The following is a 20,987-nucleotide window of genomic DNA, read 5'->3' as shown; positions in this document are numbered from 1 at the left end:
ATCCTCACAGAGACGCAGCAACCACGCCTTTCATTGTCTACTAAGATCAGAGAAGTCCAGCAGTAAGTTATTTATATTTTCTTTTACCTGAGTGACCTCTTTCGTTTCATTTTTTATCTTTCTTCTCTTTCTTTTCTTTTTCTTTCGTTTTACTTCCGTTTTCTATCCCCCTTGCCATTCCTCCTTAATAATAAAATCCGGTGTCAGTGGTCCAATCCTTTCGATCACAGTCGGACATAACGAACACGGAATATTGTTCTGAATAATCGAGAATCATTGTTCTGAGCGCGATTGTTAACCACATATGTATACGGACATATTATAAAATCTTACAAATTTTATTTCATTGTGTCCGTCTAATCACTAATAAAACAAGTTGTTTGTAATTGTACGTGATTTGGAAAACGTGATTGATACCAATCACGTTTTCCAAATAATTATTCTCAACCAAAAATTCTCCCTTCCCTCAACTGTCGCTCACGGTCCTATCCTAGGTAAAAGGATTCAGTTTCTTGACCTAAATAAAGGACCACCGACGTACATCTGCGCCAGATAAAGGGGTCATTCCGATCCTTGATCTGTTCCGCAGATTTACGAGTACGTCGGAGCTTGCGAAAGCAAGCGTCAAGTTGCGTTCCTCCTCCAGGACGTAATAAAGAAATTACAATTAACAGATATGTTACACATATATATTATGATTTGCTTTCCTGGTTAATATTAAACATTTTGTAAATGTATAAATATCCGGGAAATTCATATATCAAAAAGATTATGATAAATATTAAAAATGTGTATTAAAAATATATTTTATGATTATTTTTTAAATATTTATTATAATCTTTTTCATATTTGAAACTCCCAAATATTTAAATATTCACAAAATATTTAATATTTACATTCCTAAAATATTTTATAAGTACTACGTGTTTGGGATATTCTTATGTAAATATGTTTTTCTTCTTCCCTTTGTCTTTATCAATTTTTTTAATTTTATAATATCATTGTCTTTTATTTAATCAAAAGCATCCACCGATACATAAGAATTCATTTCTTCTACTGCTCTGGCATGCAGGCCAACTTGATTGTAGAGCAGTGTTGTGAGATCAAAATTATGTTTTTTCACCAATCTTTATGCAAAAATTCTTCAAATTTCCCTACTTATGGTAACAATTTCACTAAATTGACAAAATTTTTCACCAACTATACTAAAACTCAATATTCTTATTTATTTTTAATAATAACGCATGCGCAAACCTAGAATTATGAGTATACAGGATATCCAGTAATTAGCTGCCAACCTGAAGTATAAAGGTAGATTAGGTTAAGACAAACATAAAAGTCTTATACCGTTTTGCAAGATTCGCAATAATTATCGAGTTATTAATGACAGAAATCTGAAGAGTGACAGCGCGCCGACACAGACTACGTTTACACGGTTTCTAACTTCAACTTAGTAACGCTAATGTTATAATTCCTACTTAAGGTGAGTTGCGTTTACACATTTACGCTTATCTATTTGAAATAACTTAACAACTTTCGAGTGAGTCAAGGATTTCCATTAGTACCAATATAAAAGGCCAAAAAATGAAATGATTGTGATGTAGTCTGAATATAAAAGAATTGGAATATGAAAAGAATAGTATGTAAATAAATCAACAAATAAAGTGAACTTTTAGGTTATATTATGAATTTGAAAATTATAAAATATGTATATATCTATATAATAAAATTGATATAATAAAATATAATATTTAACTAAAAATGAAATTAAAATTTTAGGTTATCAATTTTGGAAAAAATTAATCATGGAAAATATGGAAAGCGTACGCTCGTTTGTTGTTATATATTTGAAAATAGTAGAAAATATGACGATGCAATATATATGTACTATATGTACGAAATATTTTGATTAAACGGCGAAAGCGTCAGAAAGAAATTATATTACAACATTTGTTGAATTTAACACCACCAAATCATTTGCTTGATCTCGGACCCGTATTACAATTTTCACGACATAAATAAGTTTTACAATCAAGTTAAGATGTTTAATTTTTATATTGGTATTATTGTCATATTTACACTGCGTCCGTTTACACGTCTTCCTTACGTCGATGTAGAAACTCTGAGCCTCTTCACCAAATGACTTCGAGTTACTACATCAATGTAATAACTTCGTCGTAAAAGAGTGTTTACACGGCATCTAACGTCAGTAGTTATAACATCGATGTTATAACTTTGGCGTAAATTGGGCTGTGTAAACGTAGTCTATATGGAGGTCAGGTACATGGTAGTTTGCTTGTGTGCGCGCCGCTGCACGCATGTAGCTTTGCCGTTTGGGTCCTGAAACTGACATCACTACGGACAGTCCGAAGTAAACCAAACGAATCTAGACATTGCATGTTCTATGCTTGTCCAGGACGTGACAATAAGCCAGCGGCACACGGTGCATGTTTTTGTGCTGAATTGCTTGCTGGATGAAAATACTGCGTTCTGATTGGTGCATTTCCATCCATCTTCGGAATCTTTTCATCAATCTAGCACGAAAACAAGCACCGTGTGCCGCTGGCTTAAGATCCGACCATGAATACCAGCCCTAGTTCAGGTCAAACAAACAGACCTTGTACATTCGTGAACTAAAAGGTATGTGCACCGATTTTTTGTTGACTTCGGAACGCGCTCCAACTTGAAGAGAAAGACAACCACTGCTTCATACGTCAGCGCTGTCACTTATTACGAGAGCAGAAGGATGGCATATACGAGTGTCAAATAAGTAGTGATTGTGGCGTAGACACAAATGTCTTGGAGACTTTGAGTTATAATTGAAGAAATGAAGAAAACAAATAGTGATTGTGAAGAAAAGTGGCAAAAAAGGCTTCATAAAATTTGTAAAACAGCATATTAAAGGAGAGTATTAATTGTCTAATAATATTTTAAGTGAAAAATATTTTTAAATTTGAGTGTAAGTTAAAAAAGTTATAAACCATAATTTCTTTAATGTTAATAAATTTGTCACGTTGAATGAATATATATATAATGCTATTATTTCTATAGGTGAGGAATTATATTATGCTATTCAGCAGAAGTAAGCAGCAGACCAAGTTGAGTGATATGAGTATCTTGTTAAAAAAATATCACTCAACTTGGTCTGCTGCTTATTTTTTAAGAGCGCAATAACATAATTTTCCACCTATATAAATGATAGCATTACATACATATTCATTTAACGTCGATGGCAAATTTATAGCTATAAAATTATTAACATTAAAGAAGTTATGGTTTATAACTTTTTTAACTTACACTCAAATTTAAAAATATTTTTCACTTAAAATATTATTAGACAATTAATACTCTCTTTTAATATGCTGTTTTACAAATTTTATGAAGCCTTTTTTGCCACTTTTCTTCACAATCACTATTTGTTTTCTTCATTTCTTCAATTATAACTCAAAGTCTCCAAGACATTTGTGTCTACGCCACAATCACTACTTATTTGACACTCGTATATGCCATCCTTCTGCTCTCCTAATAAGTGACAGCGCTGACGTATGAAGCAGTGGTTGCCTTTCTCCTCAAGTTGGAGCGCGTTCCGAAGTCAACAAAAAATCGGTGCAAATACCTTTTAGTTCACGAGTGTACGATCAAGGAGAACGGCGTATGGATATACCCTTCTACCTAAAGCCGAATATACCGAACTGAACTTGTGCCAGAGAGTGGCGTTGGAGCGGTACACGCCCAGAGCCATCTATTGAATTGAATTGAATTGAATTGAATTGAACTGAACTTGTATGATCAAAGCTGACAGCCGTCAGAGAGAAGCCTGAGAGCGGGCATGGCTGCATTTTCAGCGTTATGGAAAAGTTGGCTGATTCGCAGCGCCAACTGGGTCCATTTCTCATGGACATAAACTACTAAGCCAATGTCCACGATTTGTCGGTACTATTCCGTGCTATGTCCATAATTATTTGGTTCTGTTCTATGCTATGTTCACGAGCGAGCTAGATTAGTTAGATAAAAACGAAGAATCGATCTTCGTCTCACCACCAGCGAATAGACAATCGCGACGAAGCGAGTCAGTAGCGATGTTATCGTAAGGCAGACGTCGCCGTCCCCGCTTTCACCCCCTTGTTTTCCTTTCCACATTGTTTTATATTCATAATTCGGGAAGAAAATAATTTCGAGAGTTCGGACGATTTCTAGCAATGACGCGACAGAGATAACGCGCGGCCACATTAATTTGTCATGATTTTTATATTACTTATAATTACATAAACGCCCATATGTGCAAATTATAGATAATTATTGTGCATATGTTTTAATATTGTACAATATGGCATATAATAACAACAACTTCATTTCTTGCAGTATTTTTTTAAGATCTTCGTTGAGGTCGTGAATTAATTATTTTCTTCATCAATCAGTTTTCTGCAAAAATTAAGATTTTTTAAATAAAATATAAAATGTTTCTCTTCTCTTCTCTCCGAAGAGTTAATTAAAAAATATGTACTCCACAGAGTCAACTAACAAATGTGTAGTCAGAAGAGTCAATTTAAAAGTGTACTCCGAAAAGTCAATTTAATAGCGTATTCCGAAGAGTCAATTTTAAAGCGTACTCTGAAAAATCTAATTAATATTATAATCCGGAAAGTCAATTTATAATAGAATATTTACTTCGATGATTCAGCTAAAGAAAAAAACATTTACTTATTATTATATTCAGAGAATAATATTTAATTTATTATTTATACTTATCTTACTTATATTTACCCTACATATGCTTCTTTGAATGAAAAATTTAATTTGTTGACTGATTCAGATTCAGATTTGTTAAAATATCTCTTATGCGCAACTCTTTAACAGGTAGGTAGTAAAATAATTTTTTTTCTTTACGAAATTTATAAACTTTTCACGAATATAAAAATTGAAAGATTCTCAGAGAATAAATAACTTTTCTTGAACATTTAAATCAAAGGAAAATCTTTTCCCATTAATAAAGAATGAATAATTAATATCTCACACGAGAGGAATCTTCATCCTTGAAATAACCGCGTGATTTTGCTTTTAGAAAAGTATAATATTGATGTAATAGTAACAAATGCTACCCAATAACGGTGCAAATCTTAAACGTTTTTGAGAAATGCAGTTTGAAGTTTAGTCTTTTCTGTTAATGTCGTTATAGCAGAAGAATTACCAATTTGCTTCAGTAGCGCAGTGGATCAGGCTTTGTGATATGAGCGTAGAGGTTGTTCAAGTGTGTTATTTTTACTATCACAGGGAGAACTATGTAGAATGTATAATAATACGCAGACAAATTCTTTACATAATCATATTTATTTCTTTTAGCATGAATAAAAATGATCAATGCTAACGTGATAAGTGTATATCGCAATTATACGTGTACACATACACACACACACGTACACACGTATACCAATGATGTCAAAACCGAACAATTCGTGAAAATTTTGTATTGATCGCAATTGTACGCAAAGACGAAAGAGAAGTACACGGGTCTCCGCGGGTATCTCGTCATATTAATTGTCTATGAGCTGATAAACAATTGATCTCCGGTATTTACAAGTTATGCTTGTCCGCAGCTTGTTCGGTTTTGACATCATTGGTATCAGTGATGCGAATTTGGTGACGGGCTTGCACGAGGATTCTCCTCCCCCCCTCCATATATGTACACAGTCAGCTCGGTCAATCCGTGTGAGCCACGCGATCGGCAATTGTCGACGCGCCGAGCGAGCGAGAGAGAGAGTGAGAATATCATTCCCTCCTTGTCGCTCTCGAGCCCTCGTTCTCGCTCAGCGAGTGAGCCTAATTCTTTCTTACCCATAACCGAATCGCGAGCGCGACTGTCTCTCTCTCCTTTCCTCTCTATGACAATACTGAAAAGTTTTGTCTACTCGGCGCACTGAAATTATTACAAATAATATTTTATTATTAATAATATTATTATTTGTAATATATATTATTTGTAATATTATTATTTGTAATTTTATTTGTAATTGTATAATAAGGTTACAAACAATACAAATTTTTACAAATTTTATTTGTAAAAATTTATATCATTCGTAATATTATTTGTAATAGTATTAATAATATTCGGCGCCAAGAAAATGAAATATATTTTATTAATTATTTTGCGGAGTCGGGCAGGTTCACAGGTTTGATTATTGAATTGTTTAATAATATTTTAAGAATAATTTTAAGTTATACAAGGATGTAGTATGAAATATAAAAGAATATTGTAACAGAATCAAGAAATACGAAATGAAACCTCTTTGCTTTTATTACAATATCCTGTAAGTTAATAAATATTTTTCATACAGTATTAAATAATCTCCAAAAACAATTACATGAACCGTGAATACCGTGAAATTTTCTATCTGCGCAAAAAAAATTCATAAAATATATTTGTTTCGTTGCCCTAAATGAGAAAACTCTCAGAACAATGTTATAGTTGTTCAATGCACTACTCAATAAAAATATAATAATACTATGTTTGTATGTGTGAAGAATATTTGCTAACTTACAGGATATTGTAATAAAAGCAAGGAGATTTTATTTCGTACTTCTAAGGCCAAGACTTATTAACGGCTAAAGACATATTCGAATTGATCTTGCCTTAATTGGTCGGATCAGTGATCGGTCTTGCCTTAAGTTCCAAGCCTCATAACTCGGAAAGTACTCGATGAAATGTAACTTTGTTAGAGTGTTTTGGAATGCTCTCGAGATAAGCTACAAGAATATGTAATAAAAAATCGTAGTTTCTATTTAAAAAAACATTAATGACCTTGGCCTGATTTTGACAAGGTCACTTCACTCAAGGTCAAGTCCACATTTCCGTTAGGTGTCGTCCTTCAAGCCATGCAACTTTCGTTCGAAAAATTTTTTAATAAAATCATCGATAATGGACCATGTCACTTTAGTTAGAAAAGTCTGGAAACGGTCAAATACCTCGAAAACGAAACATTTTTAAGAAAAATATTTCCAACTAAAGTTGTAAGGTTTTAAAAGTTCTATTGAATGATCATATCCGGTTGACCTTGAGTGGAGGAGTCAAGGCGAGGTCAATGCCAACATGATTTTTTTAAGTGGAATATCCCACTTTTTATCACACAGTGTTAAAGATGACAGCGAGACGTTTCCGAAATACTACTTGATGATCTATTTTTGTTGAGAATTGTCTGAGTTATGAGCTTTAGAATTTACGATGCCGCCAGCATTAGTATTATTCAGGATGTACCGCGTAGAGGTTGCATGGTCGGACTTTACACCCCCCTGTGTGTGTGTGTGTGTGTGTGTGTGTGTGTGTGCAGCAGAGATAAGGACTATGCAGTAGTAGTGCGTCAATTTTTAACTGATACTTTCCCAAACCGATGGATAACAAGATGTGGAGAAATAGAGTGGCCCTCTAGATCACCAGATCTTTCTCCATTGGACTACTTCTTATAGGGATATATTAAAAACAATGTGTACGGAACGAAACCCGCTAACTTGGCAGATCTTAGGGAACACATACTGCACCAAGTAAATCTTATTTCACCAGAAATGAGACGATACGTTTTAAATGAATTTCATCTACGATAAGGTTATTGTCAAGCAGCAGACGGAAGACAATTTGAACACTTAATTCAATAAAAACCCGTCTACATACACACGCGCGCGCGCGCACACACACACACATAGCAGGGAGGGTTTGGAGTCATTAAATACTGCGGTAATGACGAACCGCGGAGGGACGAACCTTATTTTTGCTGACACATACACACGCACACACACACACATACACAGGGGGGAGATGTAAAGTTCGATCATGCGACCTCCACGTGGTACATCCTGGATAATACTAATATTGGCGGCACCGTAAATTCTAAAGCTCATAACTCAGACAATTCTTAAGAAAAATAGGTCATCAAGTAATGTTTTGGAAACGTCTCGCTGTCAACTTTAACACTGTGTGATAAAAAATTGGGTATTCTATTTAAGAAAATTATATTGGCCTTGACCTCGCCTTGATCCCTTTATGCAAGGTCAAACGGATATCATCATTCAATAGAACTTTTAAAACCCTACAACTTTGGTTGGAAACATTTTTCTCAGAAACATTCCATTTTCGAAATATTTGACCGTTTTTAGACTTTTCTAATACCCTGTATACATATATGTATAAACAAACTTACTCTGCGTGCTGTCCCAACAACTAAAGTATCAGTAGCAGGACAGTTGTATAAAGTAATGAATGCCATATTTCACCATGGATCGTGCATAGCAAGCGGTCATTACACAAGAATATGTACAGAATGTAAATCTGATTGGATTGAAGCTGATGATATGCAAATAAAAAACACTGGCCCAGAGGCGCTACAAATGTTTGTATTCTTTTCATGGCAAAAATTTAACACGTTTATTAATAGTATCTGTTTACGAGCGACCGAATGATCGTCAGGTAAACGCGAGATGCCGGTATGACTCAAAGAGAGTCAGAAAGTCGATCTAGGAATTAAATAACAGACCAAACTAGAGTATTGTCGTTTCTTTGTCACCGGAAGGATAACCGCGCTTATATCGCTGAGATTATATGATCGAATGGAGCCGGGAAAGGAAGTCGAGTAGCAAAAGAAATATACTAAACACAGAGATATATTAAACAAACATAATGTTCGAATCGCTACTCAACGGTTCTGAGTCTTCAAAACGGACGCAAATATAACAATAATGAACTCTTAACAGATGCGAATCGTTCGAATTGCACGCGATGCAATTGCCCGGCTAGACGTACGGCCAGGGAAGTCTCGCCTTGCAGTATGGTTATCCAAGATCGATGAAATTAAGTATTACGTTACTTTCCGTAGTCGGGGACGTGGATCTCCGCAGGCAGATGGGTAACCAGGCCTCCGATGGTGGTTACGAGCGTACGCAACTCTAAGACATTCGTTCCTGATTAGCGAGCCTCCAGAAAGAGTTTAGACGAGGTCAGTGCCCACTGGATGAGCCTGGGAATAGTCCGCCGAGATCGACATCGAGATGTATATCCTATAGATGGATAGGAAGCCTATAGATCTTTCCCATAAGCGGTGACGAGAACACAGGTGAGAGACGGACTCCAAAACGTAACCAACGAAATACGGATAACGATCGAAAAAGATCGAGAGCGTTCCACGCCGCGTGTGAAATATATCTTCGTTTTTCTTTATCGAGTGGGGAGATGACCGCCAATGACCTAATGGCACGAGTTTATGATAGAACAGTTCAAGTATAATAACAGAACTCATTACACGAGACAAAGGCAGGTCGTTCCCGGTATTGTCGAACTAAACCGAACGACTCCCCGTTCAAATTATAATCGAATCCTAAACAGTATCCAATATTTCAAAAAAATATCTTTTTAAAAGTTATTATTATTCAAGAAAAACCTAACGACAAAAAATGTACATAACATAAGTTTTTACAATTGTAAAATTTATTATAAAACTTACCTTTTTAAACAAAAAGGTAAAAAAGGCGCCAAGTACAAGCGCAACATGTATTGTGTTATTTTTAGAAATTTCAAATTCAAATTTTTTTTTAAAGGTATATATATGTACATAACAGGTTTTTACAAGTAAAACTTAAAGATAATACATACGATTTTACAAGTAAAACTTATATAAAACTTACCTTTTTAAACAAAGAAGTAAAAAAAGGCGCCAAGTACAAGCGCAACACGTATTGTGTTATTTTTAGAAGTATCAAACTCAAATTATTTTTGTAATGTATATATGTGTACATAAGTTTTACAAGTAAAACTTATAACTATAATAAAACTCTGCAACACTATTCTACTGTACAAAAGAAGCAATATATTAGAATAGTAGCGCCAACTGAGAAACCTAATATATATATATGATTATTGTATACTTAACTTAATATTTTTAGAAATCTCAAATTCAAATTATTTTCTTTCTTAGTTAGTTCGATATAGTTTATTAAAGTATATAAAGACAAAGGGAAGAAGAAAAACATATTTACATAAGAATATCCCAAACACGTAGTACTTATAAAATATTTTAGGAATGTAAATATTAAATATTTTGTGAATATTTAAATATTTGGGAGTTTCAAATATGAAAAAGATTATAATAAATATTTAAAAAATAATCATAAAATATATTTTTAATACACATTTTTAATATTTATCATAATCTTTTTGATATATGAATTTCCCGGATATTTATACATTTACAAAATGTTTAATATTAACCAGGAAAGCAAATCATAACATATATGTGTAACATATCTGTTAATTGTAATTTCTTTATTACGTCCTGGAGGAGGAACGCAACTTGACGCTTGCTTTCGCAAGCTCCGACGTACTCGTAAATCTGCGGAACAGATCAAGGATCGGAATGACCCCTTTATCTGGCGCAGATGTACGTCGGTGGTCCTTTATTTAGGTCAAGAAACTGAATCCTTTTACCTAGGATAGGACCGTGAGCGACAGTTGAGGGAAGGGAGAATTTTTGGTTGAGAATAATTATTTGGAAAACGTGATTGGTATCAATCACGTTTTCCAAATCACGTACAATTACAAACAACTTGTTTTATTAGTGATTAGACGGACACAATGAAATAAAATTTGTAAGATTTTATAATATGTCCGTATACATATGTGGTTAACAATCGCGCTCAGAACAATGATTCTCGATTACTCAGAACAATATTCCGTGTTCGTTATGTCCGACTGTGATCGAAAGGATTGGACCACTGACACCGGATTTTATTATTAAGGAGGAATGGCAAGGGGGATAGAAAACGGAAGTAAAACGAAAGAAAAAGAAAAGAAAGAGAAGAAAGATAAAAAATGAAACGAAAGAGGTCACTCAGGTAAAAGAAAATATAAATAACTTACTGCTGGACTTCTCTGATCTTAGTAGACAATGAAAGGCGTGGTTGCTGCGTCTCTGTGAGGATAGATGCCTCAAGTTCTGTGTCAAGGACAGGCAGCTGGTTTCGGCAGGATTGCTCTCAATGGCCCAAGAAGGCACAAGCTCGCTGAGCGAGAACGAGGGCTCGAGAGCGACAAGGAGGGAATGATATTCTCACTCTCTCTCTCGCTCGCTCGGCGCGTCGACAATTGCCGATCGCGTGGCTCACACGGATTGACCGAGCTGACTGTGTACATATATGGAGGGGGGGAGGAGAATCCTCGTGCAAGCCCGTCACCAAATTCGCATCACTGATACCAATGATGTCAAAACCGAACAAGCTGCGGACAAGCATAACTTGTAAATACCGGAGATCAATTGTTTATCAGCTCATAGACAATTAATATGACGAGATACCCGCGGAGACCCGTGTACTTCTCTTTCGTCTTTGCGTACAATTGCGATCAATACAAAATTTTCACGAATTGTTCGGTTTTGACATCATTGGTATACGTGTGTACGTGTGTGTGTGTATGTGTACACGTATAATTGCGATATACACTTATCACGTTAGCATTGATCATTTTTATTCATGCTAAAAGAAATAAATATGATTATGTAAAGAATTTGTCTGCGTATTATTATACATTCTACATAGTTCTCCCTGTGATAGTAAAAATAACACACTTGAACAACCTCTACGCTCATATCACAAAGCCTGATCCACTGCGCTACTGAAGCAAATTGGTAATTCTTCTGCTATAACGACATTAACAGAAAAGACTAAACTTCAAACTGCATTTCTCAAAAACGTTTAAGATTTGCACCGTTATTGGGTAGCATTTGTTACTATTACATCAATATTATACTTTTCTAAAAGCAAAATCACGCGGTTATTTCAAGGATGAAGATTCCTCTCGTGTGAGATATTAATTATTCATTCTTTATTAATGGGAAAAGATTTTCCTTTGATTTAAATGTTCAAGAAAAGTTATTTATTCTCTGAGAATCTTTCAATTTTTATATTCGTGAAAAGTTTATAAATTTCGTAAAGAAAAAAAATTATTTTACTACCTACCTGTTAAAGAGTTGCGCATAAGAGATATTTTAACAAATCTGAATCTGAATCAGTCAACAAATTAAATTTTTCATTCAAAGAAGCATATGTAGGGTAAATATAAGTAAGATAAGTATAAATAATAAATTAAATATTATTCTCTGAATATAATAATAAGTAAATGTTTTTTTCTTTAGCTGAATCATCGAAGTAAATATTCTATTATAAATTGACTTTTCGGATTATAATATTAATTAGATTTTTCAGAGTACGCTTTAAAATTGACTCTTCGGAATACGCTATTAAATTGACTTTTCGGAGTACACTTTTAAATTGACTCTTCTGACTACACATTTGTTAGTTGACTCTGTGGAGTACATATTTTTTAATTAACTCTTCGGAGAGAAGAGAAGAGAAACATTTTATATTTTATTTAAAAAATCTTAATTTTTGCAGAAAACTGATTGATGAAGAAAATAATTAATTCACGACCTCAACGAAGATCTTAAAAAAATACTGCAAGAAATGAAGTTGTTGTTATTATATGCCATATTGTACAATATTAAAACATATGCACAATAATTATCTATAATTTGCACATATGGGCGTTTATGTAATTATAAGTAATATAAAAATCATGACAAATTAATGTGGCCGCGCGTTATCTCTGTCGCGTCATTGCTAGAAATCGTCCGAACTCTCGAAATTATTTTCTTCCCGAATTATGAATATAAAACAATGTGGAAAGGAAAACAAGGAGGTGAAAGCGGGGACGGCGACGTCTGCCTTACGATAACATCGCTGCTCTACTGCGATTCTGTAACTCATTATTGGAGTTAACGACACTTTCGTTATCGTTGCGCAGCTTTTGTATACCGTAGAAAAGCTGCGCAACAATAACGAAACTGTCGTTAACTCCAATAACGAGTTACAGAATCGCAGCACTGGCTCGCTTCGTCGCGATTGTCTATTCGCTGGTGGTGAGACGGAGACCGATCCTTCGTTTTTATCTAACTAATCTAGCTCGCTCGTGAACATAGCACAGAACAGAACCAAATAATTATGGACATAGCACGGAATACCAACAAATCGTGCATATTGGCTTAGTAGTTCATGTCCATGAAAAATGGAGCCAGTTGGCGCTGCGAATCAGCCAACTTTTCCATAACGCTGTAAATGCAGCCGTGCCCGCTCTCAGGCTTCTCTCTGCAACCGTTCAGTAGTTAAAAACAGCTTTGTCATTCTGCGATCTTTCGATTTGTTGTTATCGTGTTACACAGAGGAGTAAAGTCCGCACATAATCTTGCTTAACTTTCCAGCGAATTTCGCAAGTGTCCCGGCAGTCGCTGGCTCATAGCTGCATCGCTACATCGTCTTTTCCGCATTTCTCTCGTAACATTTTAGTGATTTCCACCTGCAACGTATAAACGAGTGGTTACGACCGGTCGGTGCATATATTTCAATTATATTTGACAAGACCTTACGTTTCAACGAACCTCAAAACCATGAAGATGAGACAGAATGCTGACGTGTATGTAATCGGCGTCGGAATGACAAAGTTTGAAAAGCCTGGCTCGCGAGATAATTTCGATTATCCGCAAATGGCTAAGGAGGCGGTGACCAAGGCCCTCCAGGATGCCCGGATTCCTTATACCAAGGTGCAGGCCGCTTGCGTCGGATATGTCTACGGTGATTCTACCTGCGGTCAAAGGGCGATCTACGAGGTCGGACTCAGTGGATGTCCCATTTATAACGTCAACAACAACTGCTCCACTGGATCTACTGCTTTGTATCTCGCCAAGCAGATTATTGAAAGTGAAAATGCAGATTGCGTATTGGCATTGGGCTTTGAGAAGATGGAGCGTGGTTCTTTGACATCAAAATTCATGGATCGTACTAATCCTATGGATAAACATGTTGAGCTGATGGCAGAAATTGCAGGTAAATAGTCAGATGGCGAAAGTCAGCTATTATATTGAATTTCTAAGATTCTCTAGAGTATAATCTATAAAAAGAATTTTAAGTATACCTTACTTGTGAGGAAATTGTAAATTTCTCAAATCAGTAATCAACTTTGGGGATTTTACATAAGTTATATGTACTTAATTATTCTTTACTTGATTATATGATTCTTTTATCTGATTTCTTACTTTTTATTTGATTACAGGTATTACTCAAAGCCCTATCACTGCTCAACTGTTTGGTAATGCTGGTATTGAGCATATGAAAAGATATGGCACTAAACCCGAACACTTTGCAAAAATCGCATACAAAAATCATTTACACTCCACGAACAACCCTTATTCCCAGTTTCAACAGAAGTACTCCTTGGAACAAATCCTGAATTCTCCAAAAGTATATGGGCCACTGACAAAACTCCAGTGTTGCCCAACCTCCGATGGCGCAGCAGCGATCATTTTGGCTAATAAACAGTTTGTTCAAAAACATCAGTTGGAGTCGCAAGCTGTCGCGATTCTAGCAATGGAGATGTCCACTGATCTGCCCTCGACATTCAACAGTCGCTCAAGCATGAATATCGTTGGGTATGAAAAATAAAGATAAAGATAAACAAGATAAACAGAAAAAGATAAACAGAAGTTTATCTTGAATATACTTGAACAAACCAATCGATGGTTCACATTGATTCAATTTGATATCTTGTAGATATGATATGACGAGGAACGCGGCCGAGAAAGTCTTCACAAATAGCAGATACAGACCGATCGACGTGGACGTAGTGGAACTGCACGACTGCTTCTCCGTGAACGAGCTGATCACTTATGAGGCCTTGGGGCTCTGTCCACCTGGACACGGTGGGAAACTAGTGGACTCTGGAAACAACACGTACGGTGGTAAGTACGTCGTGAACCCCAGCGGCGGTCTCATCTCGAAAGGACATCCTTTGGGCGCCACTGGACTGGCACAATGCGCCGAACTTTGCTGGCAACTTCGCGGACAAGCCGGCCAGAGGCAGGTGTCCAGTGCGAAATTGGCGTTGCAGCACAATATAGGTTTAGGTGGCGCCGTAGTGGTCGCTCTCTATCGTTTGGGTTTCCCGGAACAAAGAATAAAGATGAACAACGTGAGCGTGCACGCGGATCCGGAGGTATTCCAAGCGAACGTGCTATTCAAAATGCTGGAGATCGCAATGCAAGAAGATGAGGATAATCTGATTGACACAGTACGAGGCGTTTACGGTTTCAAGGTCACAAACGGTCCGGGAGGCGTCGAAGGCTTCTGGGTCGTGGATGCTAAGAACGGCAAAGGGAAAGTCGAGTATAACGGAAAAACCAAGCCCGACGTGACGTTCACAATCAGCGATACCGACATTGTAGATTTCATTTCTGGAAAATTGCACCCACAAAAGGCCTTTTTCCAAGGGAAAGTGAAAATCCAAGGAAACATGGGGCTCGCCATGAAACTGCCGGACCTGCAGCGACGCGCTGCCAAAAAAATCGAATTGCTGCGCTCAAGATTGTAAGATATGCCAAGTTGAATATTTTTTGCCGAAGGGCTATAACACAAGGTCACAAGCGTGTTGTAACATAATTCGTGAAAATCATACAAGATATTTCACATAACTGCGAAAATATTTCGAGTATAAGGATAGATAAAACATAGCTCTATCTCTGGCGTGCTATATTTTTCCAATATCAGATTATCAAAAACGCACAATCATCTGTTATATATATTTGTGCAATCTGGCTTCATATTTTAAGATATCAAATTCCTGATAAAGTTTTAAATCGGAGTAAATAAACGCGATTATTCGATAAAGGCCGATATAACATTAAAGCTTTCTAGACACTTATCAGAATTTTTCTAATTAATGAACGGTATTGTTTAATTATTGTCAGTAAATCCAAATTATTACATCGAATATACGTATCTGCGTTTGTAGAAATGGCTTGACTACATTTTCTTTTAACTTTGGAGCACGACTATCATCTAATAGGAGAACTTGTTTTTAAAAACTTGATATATATTCCCATAAGATCTTTCGTTAAACATTAGATATGTCTTGAAGTGCGCCAAAAATGAAGCCTTAAAATACCGTTCTACAAACTAATATACATATATTAATGAAAATGAGACGATCTACATGTGATAATCGCAATAACGTCTGTATGTACACGATGCTCGCATATAACGGTATCAGTATGCTGTATTTGCATGTACAGTATCTAAAACTCGACGTCACATATATACAAATAATATTCGATATGCAGGCGTATAGAGTCGAACAATCTGATGTTCCGATGAACCTTTTTATTTTGTATCATCAAGCGATGTATATTCTAGGAATATACATCGCTTGAATACTTCTGTAAAATCATAGAACTAATATGTCGCGTCGCAGTTCGCACGAATTGTTTCTATATTCTTGTCGACAATCGTTGAACTAAAAATTATTTATCACGGACATGAAAACGGATAACAAAAATGCTTTTTACAATATACAAGTATTCCATTAACATAATTACGCAGAAAATCTTTGTAGACAAATTGAGATAGGCGAATCATAAATATTCAGTGGTCTATCGTGCAAACAGCACTGAATGTAAGACAGTGATTCCACCTATCAACAGTTTGCTTGCAGTCAGTGTTGCAACAAAAAAGAAACTATTCTCATCTCAGTTACGTAAGAATTGTAAAAAATTAAATTAAATTGTGCGTAATCGATATATTTTTCTTTTAAACGGTGTTCAACACGTTTAAACAATCAGAACGAAGATACGTTTGTCACTAAGCGCATTTTACAAATTACTATACGTCACTCACTTTTTTATAACACGATTCTTGAGCCAGCCATATATCACTGTGAATGACAGTATAATCGCGCGATTGCTCCTTGAGATATAATTATACATATATTGCCGTATTGCAAACGCAGTTATATAAGTTGATTGTGAATGGTAAATTCATCAAATGGATCATGTTTCACTTATCATCAGTTACCTTAACACAACAGGATAACCTCTTGGAGGGGACTGCATGTGAAAAGTGAAATTTTGAGTGTGTTTTCATTATTTTTATTGATTAGCTAGACATTTCGCTCAAAGTTGATTCCAAAATATATCTGTACAAAATTAAAGTAAAGCGTCAAATCAGCTGAAATTTGAGACAACTAAGGAAATTACACTTAAATAAATTTTAAGGCTCGGATGTTGATCCCGTCAAGAGATATAATATTATATGTACAAATGAATAATCCAAATTATTTTAAGCAGCTATGAAATCAATTTGAAATTGAATAGATTTTCCCGCTCTTTTATGATTATACAATGTTGACATATAGCTATTAAAAAGAACATATAGTTTGGCGAAAGGCCCAACATAACCTTCAAAAGTATTCAGTTCAGTACAGTCGAAAATGGCAATAGATAAGGTGCATATCCGACACTGCATTCTTTACGAATTCCAACAAGGAAAAATGCTGCAAGAGCATGCGAATCGATTTGTTCTTTTCTCGGCGAAGGTGTTGTATCGTACGATTTGTGTGTGCATTTTGGTTTAAGCGGTTTAAAAGCGGTAATTTCAGTCTAATCGACAAACAACGCCCTGGAGGCCCTCCGAAGAGCGATAATGATTTGGAACAACTACTTGCTGAGAATTCGGCACAAACACAAAAAGAGCTTGCAGAACAGTTGGGAATAACGCAGTAAACGATTTCTAAACGCATGAGATGGGAAAGATCCAGAAAGAAGGAAAATTGGTTCCGCATGAACTCACTGAAACCAACAAAAATCAACGAGTGGCAGCGTGTCTTTCCCTTCTCAATAAGCAGCGTCGAAAATCTTTCTTGTGGAAAATCGTTACGGGCGATGAGAAATGGATATTCTATGACAATCCGAAACGCAGAAAGTCATGGGTAAATCCCGGCGAATCATCAAAATCGATCGCAAAACCCAATCGCTTCGGAAAGAAGGTTCTTCTCTGCATTTGGTGGGATATCAAGGGCGTGCTTTATTATGAGTTGTTGGAACCGGGTGAAACAATTACTGCGGACTGCTACCAACGTCAATTAATCTGCTTGAGTCAAGAATTGGAACGAAAACGACCGTATACTGGCAAAGGAGAACGTCCAGTGAAATTGTTGCATGACAACGCCAGGCCACACATTGCTTCCAATACAAAAGACACCATAATGAGTCTTGGCTGGGACGTCTTGCAGCACCCGGCGTATTCACCAGACATTGCTCCATCCGATTATCACTTGTTCCGGTCGATGCAACACGCCTTGTCCGATATGCACTTCCAATCAGTGGATGAAATCTGAAAATGGCTTGACGACTTTATCGTGTCTAAAGACGTAACATTTTTCCGAGATGGAATTCATCAGCTGCCTGAAAGATGGCTTAAAGTTATAGGAAGCAACGGCGAATACTTTGATTGAACAATTTAATTTACTTTCTTTTAAAATAAACCTTGAATGTAGCTGAAAAAATTGGATTATTCATTTGTACACCTAATACATGCACAATGTTTTTCTCAATATACGATATATAAATTATAGTTTTATCTTTTTGTAAATCTGTGATAAAAGAGAAAGTGTTGTTACTTTTCTTCTGTGCATTGTACTGCTAAAATTTCGATTTTCAACTACATTGTTACTTTGTTAAGAATTGTTACTACTTGTACTTGTTATAATTGCAAAAAAATACGGAGTAATCTCTTTTTATAGCTAGAAACCATGAGACTTTGCACATATAACATATTAAAGGTGAGTTATAGAGATAAATATATAAAATCTAGTTTTATATTTTTATATGCGCGAAGGCGTGAATTCCACGTTACGCAATTACAGATAAAGAACATCTTCGCGAAAAATCTTCGAAGCATTCTAGTGAAGCATTTAGCGGAAGGCAAATTTCATTGCAATTCTCTTCAACTATATTAAGACGATTAGTAGAGACAGACGACCCGATCTCTATACGTGAAAATACTGAGGTATCGCTGCGTCATATCTCCGTATTAATTACCGAAGCTTACTGTCTCCTCGCTCTCTCGTCTCAGCAAGAGACGGAACTTCTAACGTTCGTTTCGGCGGAGACAATTGCTGTTTACACAACGAATTGCGAATGCTAGATACATGCATTTTTCCATCTATTATATACTATGTTTACATTTTTATATCGTGTGAAGGGGACCGGTGTAATGTTTTAACTGGTGTATATTAATAAAAGTCTTCTAAAAGCAATTAAAGCCGCTTTCGAGTCGATCTCCCCTCCCCGTCTAATTTCAAATCTATCTCTTATAAATTCCTCCTGAGGAATCCGCACTCTTCACTCTTTACTCAATCAATCTTTTCAGTCAATCTGCTCCACCATCTATTAAGTCGTTAAATATGAAATGTCCGATTTTCTTAAATACTAAAGTTCGACAGTCGATATCTTTGACATTTCACTTTTACAGTTCTTGGTTTTTTTAATTTTTTTTGTAAAGATATACTATTACTCTTTCAAACGCATGTTTTGGTTTGACGTTATCTTTCGAACAGTCTTTATTACAGCAATTTTTGTGTAACCATAGGTAAGTAAAAAATTCGTGTTATTTTCGGGTGGGTCCCGTCATGGAACCAATACAGCACAGACAACTCGAAATATCAACGAAGTATTTGGTGAAAACGTGGCTAATAAACGCACAGTACGTCGATGGTTTGAGAAGTTTCGTTCTGGCGATTTTAATATTGAAAATGATCCACGTGGACGACCCGAGACCAAAGTGGATAATAATGAACTGAAAGCTGTAGTGGAAGCGGATACACCTCAAACTACGCGAGAATTAGCAGCAAGGTTTAACGTTACTATTAGAGCATTTGAAACAAATCGGTAAAGTAAAGAAGCTGGATAAGTGGGTGGTTCCGCGTGAATTAAACGAGCGTTAGAAGAAAAATCGTCTCGAAATTTGCCTTTCTTGATTATCACAGCGTAAAGGCGAACTATTTTTACATTATATTGTTACGTGTGATGAAAAATGGATTCTTTTCGACAATTGCAAGCGTTCGGCACAATGGTTGGATAAAGATGAAGTACCGAAACACAGTCCAAAACCAAATATTCACCAAAAAAAGCTATTGGTGTCAGTTTGGTGGTATTATCTACTTCAACTTCATGAAACCTGGTTAATCGATTACAGCAAATGTCTACTGTAACCAACTGGACGAAATGATAAGGATGCTTGCGATTAAGCAACCGAGACTGGTCAATAGAGACAGGCCAATCCTCTTGCAAAACATTGCTCGACCACATGTCGCACAAACAACGTTGTTCAAACTACAAGAGCTGGACTTGGAAGCTCTCCGTCACCCACTGTATTCACCAGACCTTGCACCAACTGACTACCACTTCTTCCAGGCACCGCACCATATCTTGCAAGGAAAAATATTCAATTTTCAACAAGCTGTGGAAAATGCTTTCTGCGATTTCATCGTCACCCGCTCTTCAGGCTTCTTCGCTACTGACATGAATAAGCTACCGTTAAGATAGCAGAACTGTGTCGATGGTTGGACGTATACTTTGACTAATGGTACTATTTCTAGTTTGAGATATAATGAACCAAACTTTTGATTCGAAATCGAACATTTTATACTTAATAACCTAATAATTTCTAGTTCGTTTCTTACGAATTCTTCCTGAGAACTATCAACTTCCCTCGGACCTGAGTCGAATTCGAGACTTGTCTTCCGCGACAGCTTCGCCGATTTGCCCGGAGCTATGCGTACCATCGCCACAGGCCGAGTCGTCCCCAAGAACGCTCTCCTCCGAGGAAGATCGACCGTGATGGTGCATCATCGACATGCGCTCCATGTCGACGAATCTCTAGGATAGACTCGCCGGGTCCGCCAGCGCGAATACGCGCGTCGTACGCACCCTCTCTCTCTCTCTCTCTCTCTCTCTCTCCCCCCTCTCTCTCTCTCCCCTCTCCCTCTCTCCCCCCCCTCTCTCTCTCTCGCGTGCGCTTCCTCTATATTTATAGCTAAAGATAAATATACATCTTGGCGCAGGTCCAATCGCCCA

At 36.4% G+C, this 20,987-nt stretch overlaps 1 protein-coding gene across 1 annotated transcript; it reads left to right on the top strand.

The window, feature by feature from the left end:
• Nucleotides 1–13,143: 13,143 nt before the first annotated feature.
• On the top strand, nucleotides 13,144–16,652 carry ScpX (Sterol carrier protein X-related thiolase). The gene is made up of 3 exons (XM_011152463.2): nucleotides 13,144–13,908; nucleotides 14,135–14,510; nucleotides 14,632–16,652. Exons 1-3 carry the CDS (start codon nucleotides 13,473–13,475, stop codon nucleotides 15,446–15,448), a joined length of 1,629 nt encoding a protein of 542 aa, XP_011150765.1. The 5' UTR covers nucleotides 13,144–13,472; the 3' UTR covers nucleotides 15,449–16,652.
• Nucleotides 16,653–20,987: the final 4,335 nt, after the last annotated feature.

This window comes from Harpegnathos saltator, unplaced genomic scaffold, assembly GCF_003227715.2.
Source record: "Harpegnathos saltator strain DR-91 unplaced genomic scaffold, Hsal_v8.6 scaffold486, whole genome shotgun sequence".
Classification (NCBI taxonomy): domain Eukaryota; kingdom Metazoa; phylum Arthropoda; class Insecta; order Hymenoptera; family Formicidae; genus Harpegnathos; species Harpegnathos saltator.
Note: the sequence above shows the minus strand (reverse complement) of the source record. Positions and strands in the feature narration are given on the sequence as shown.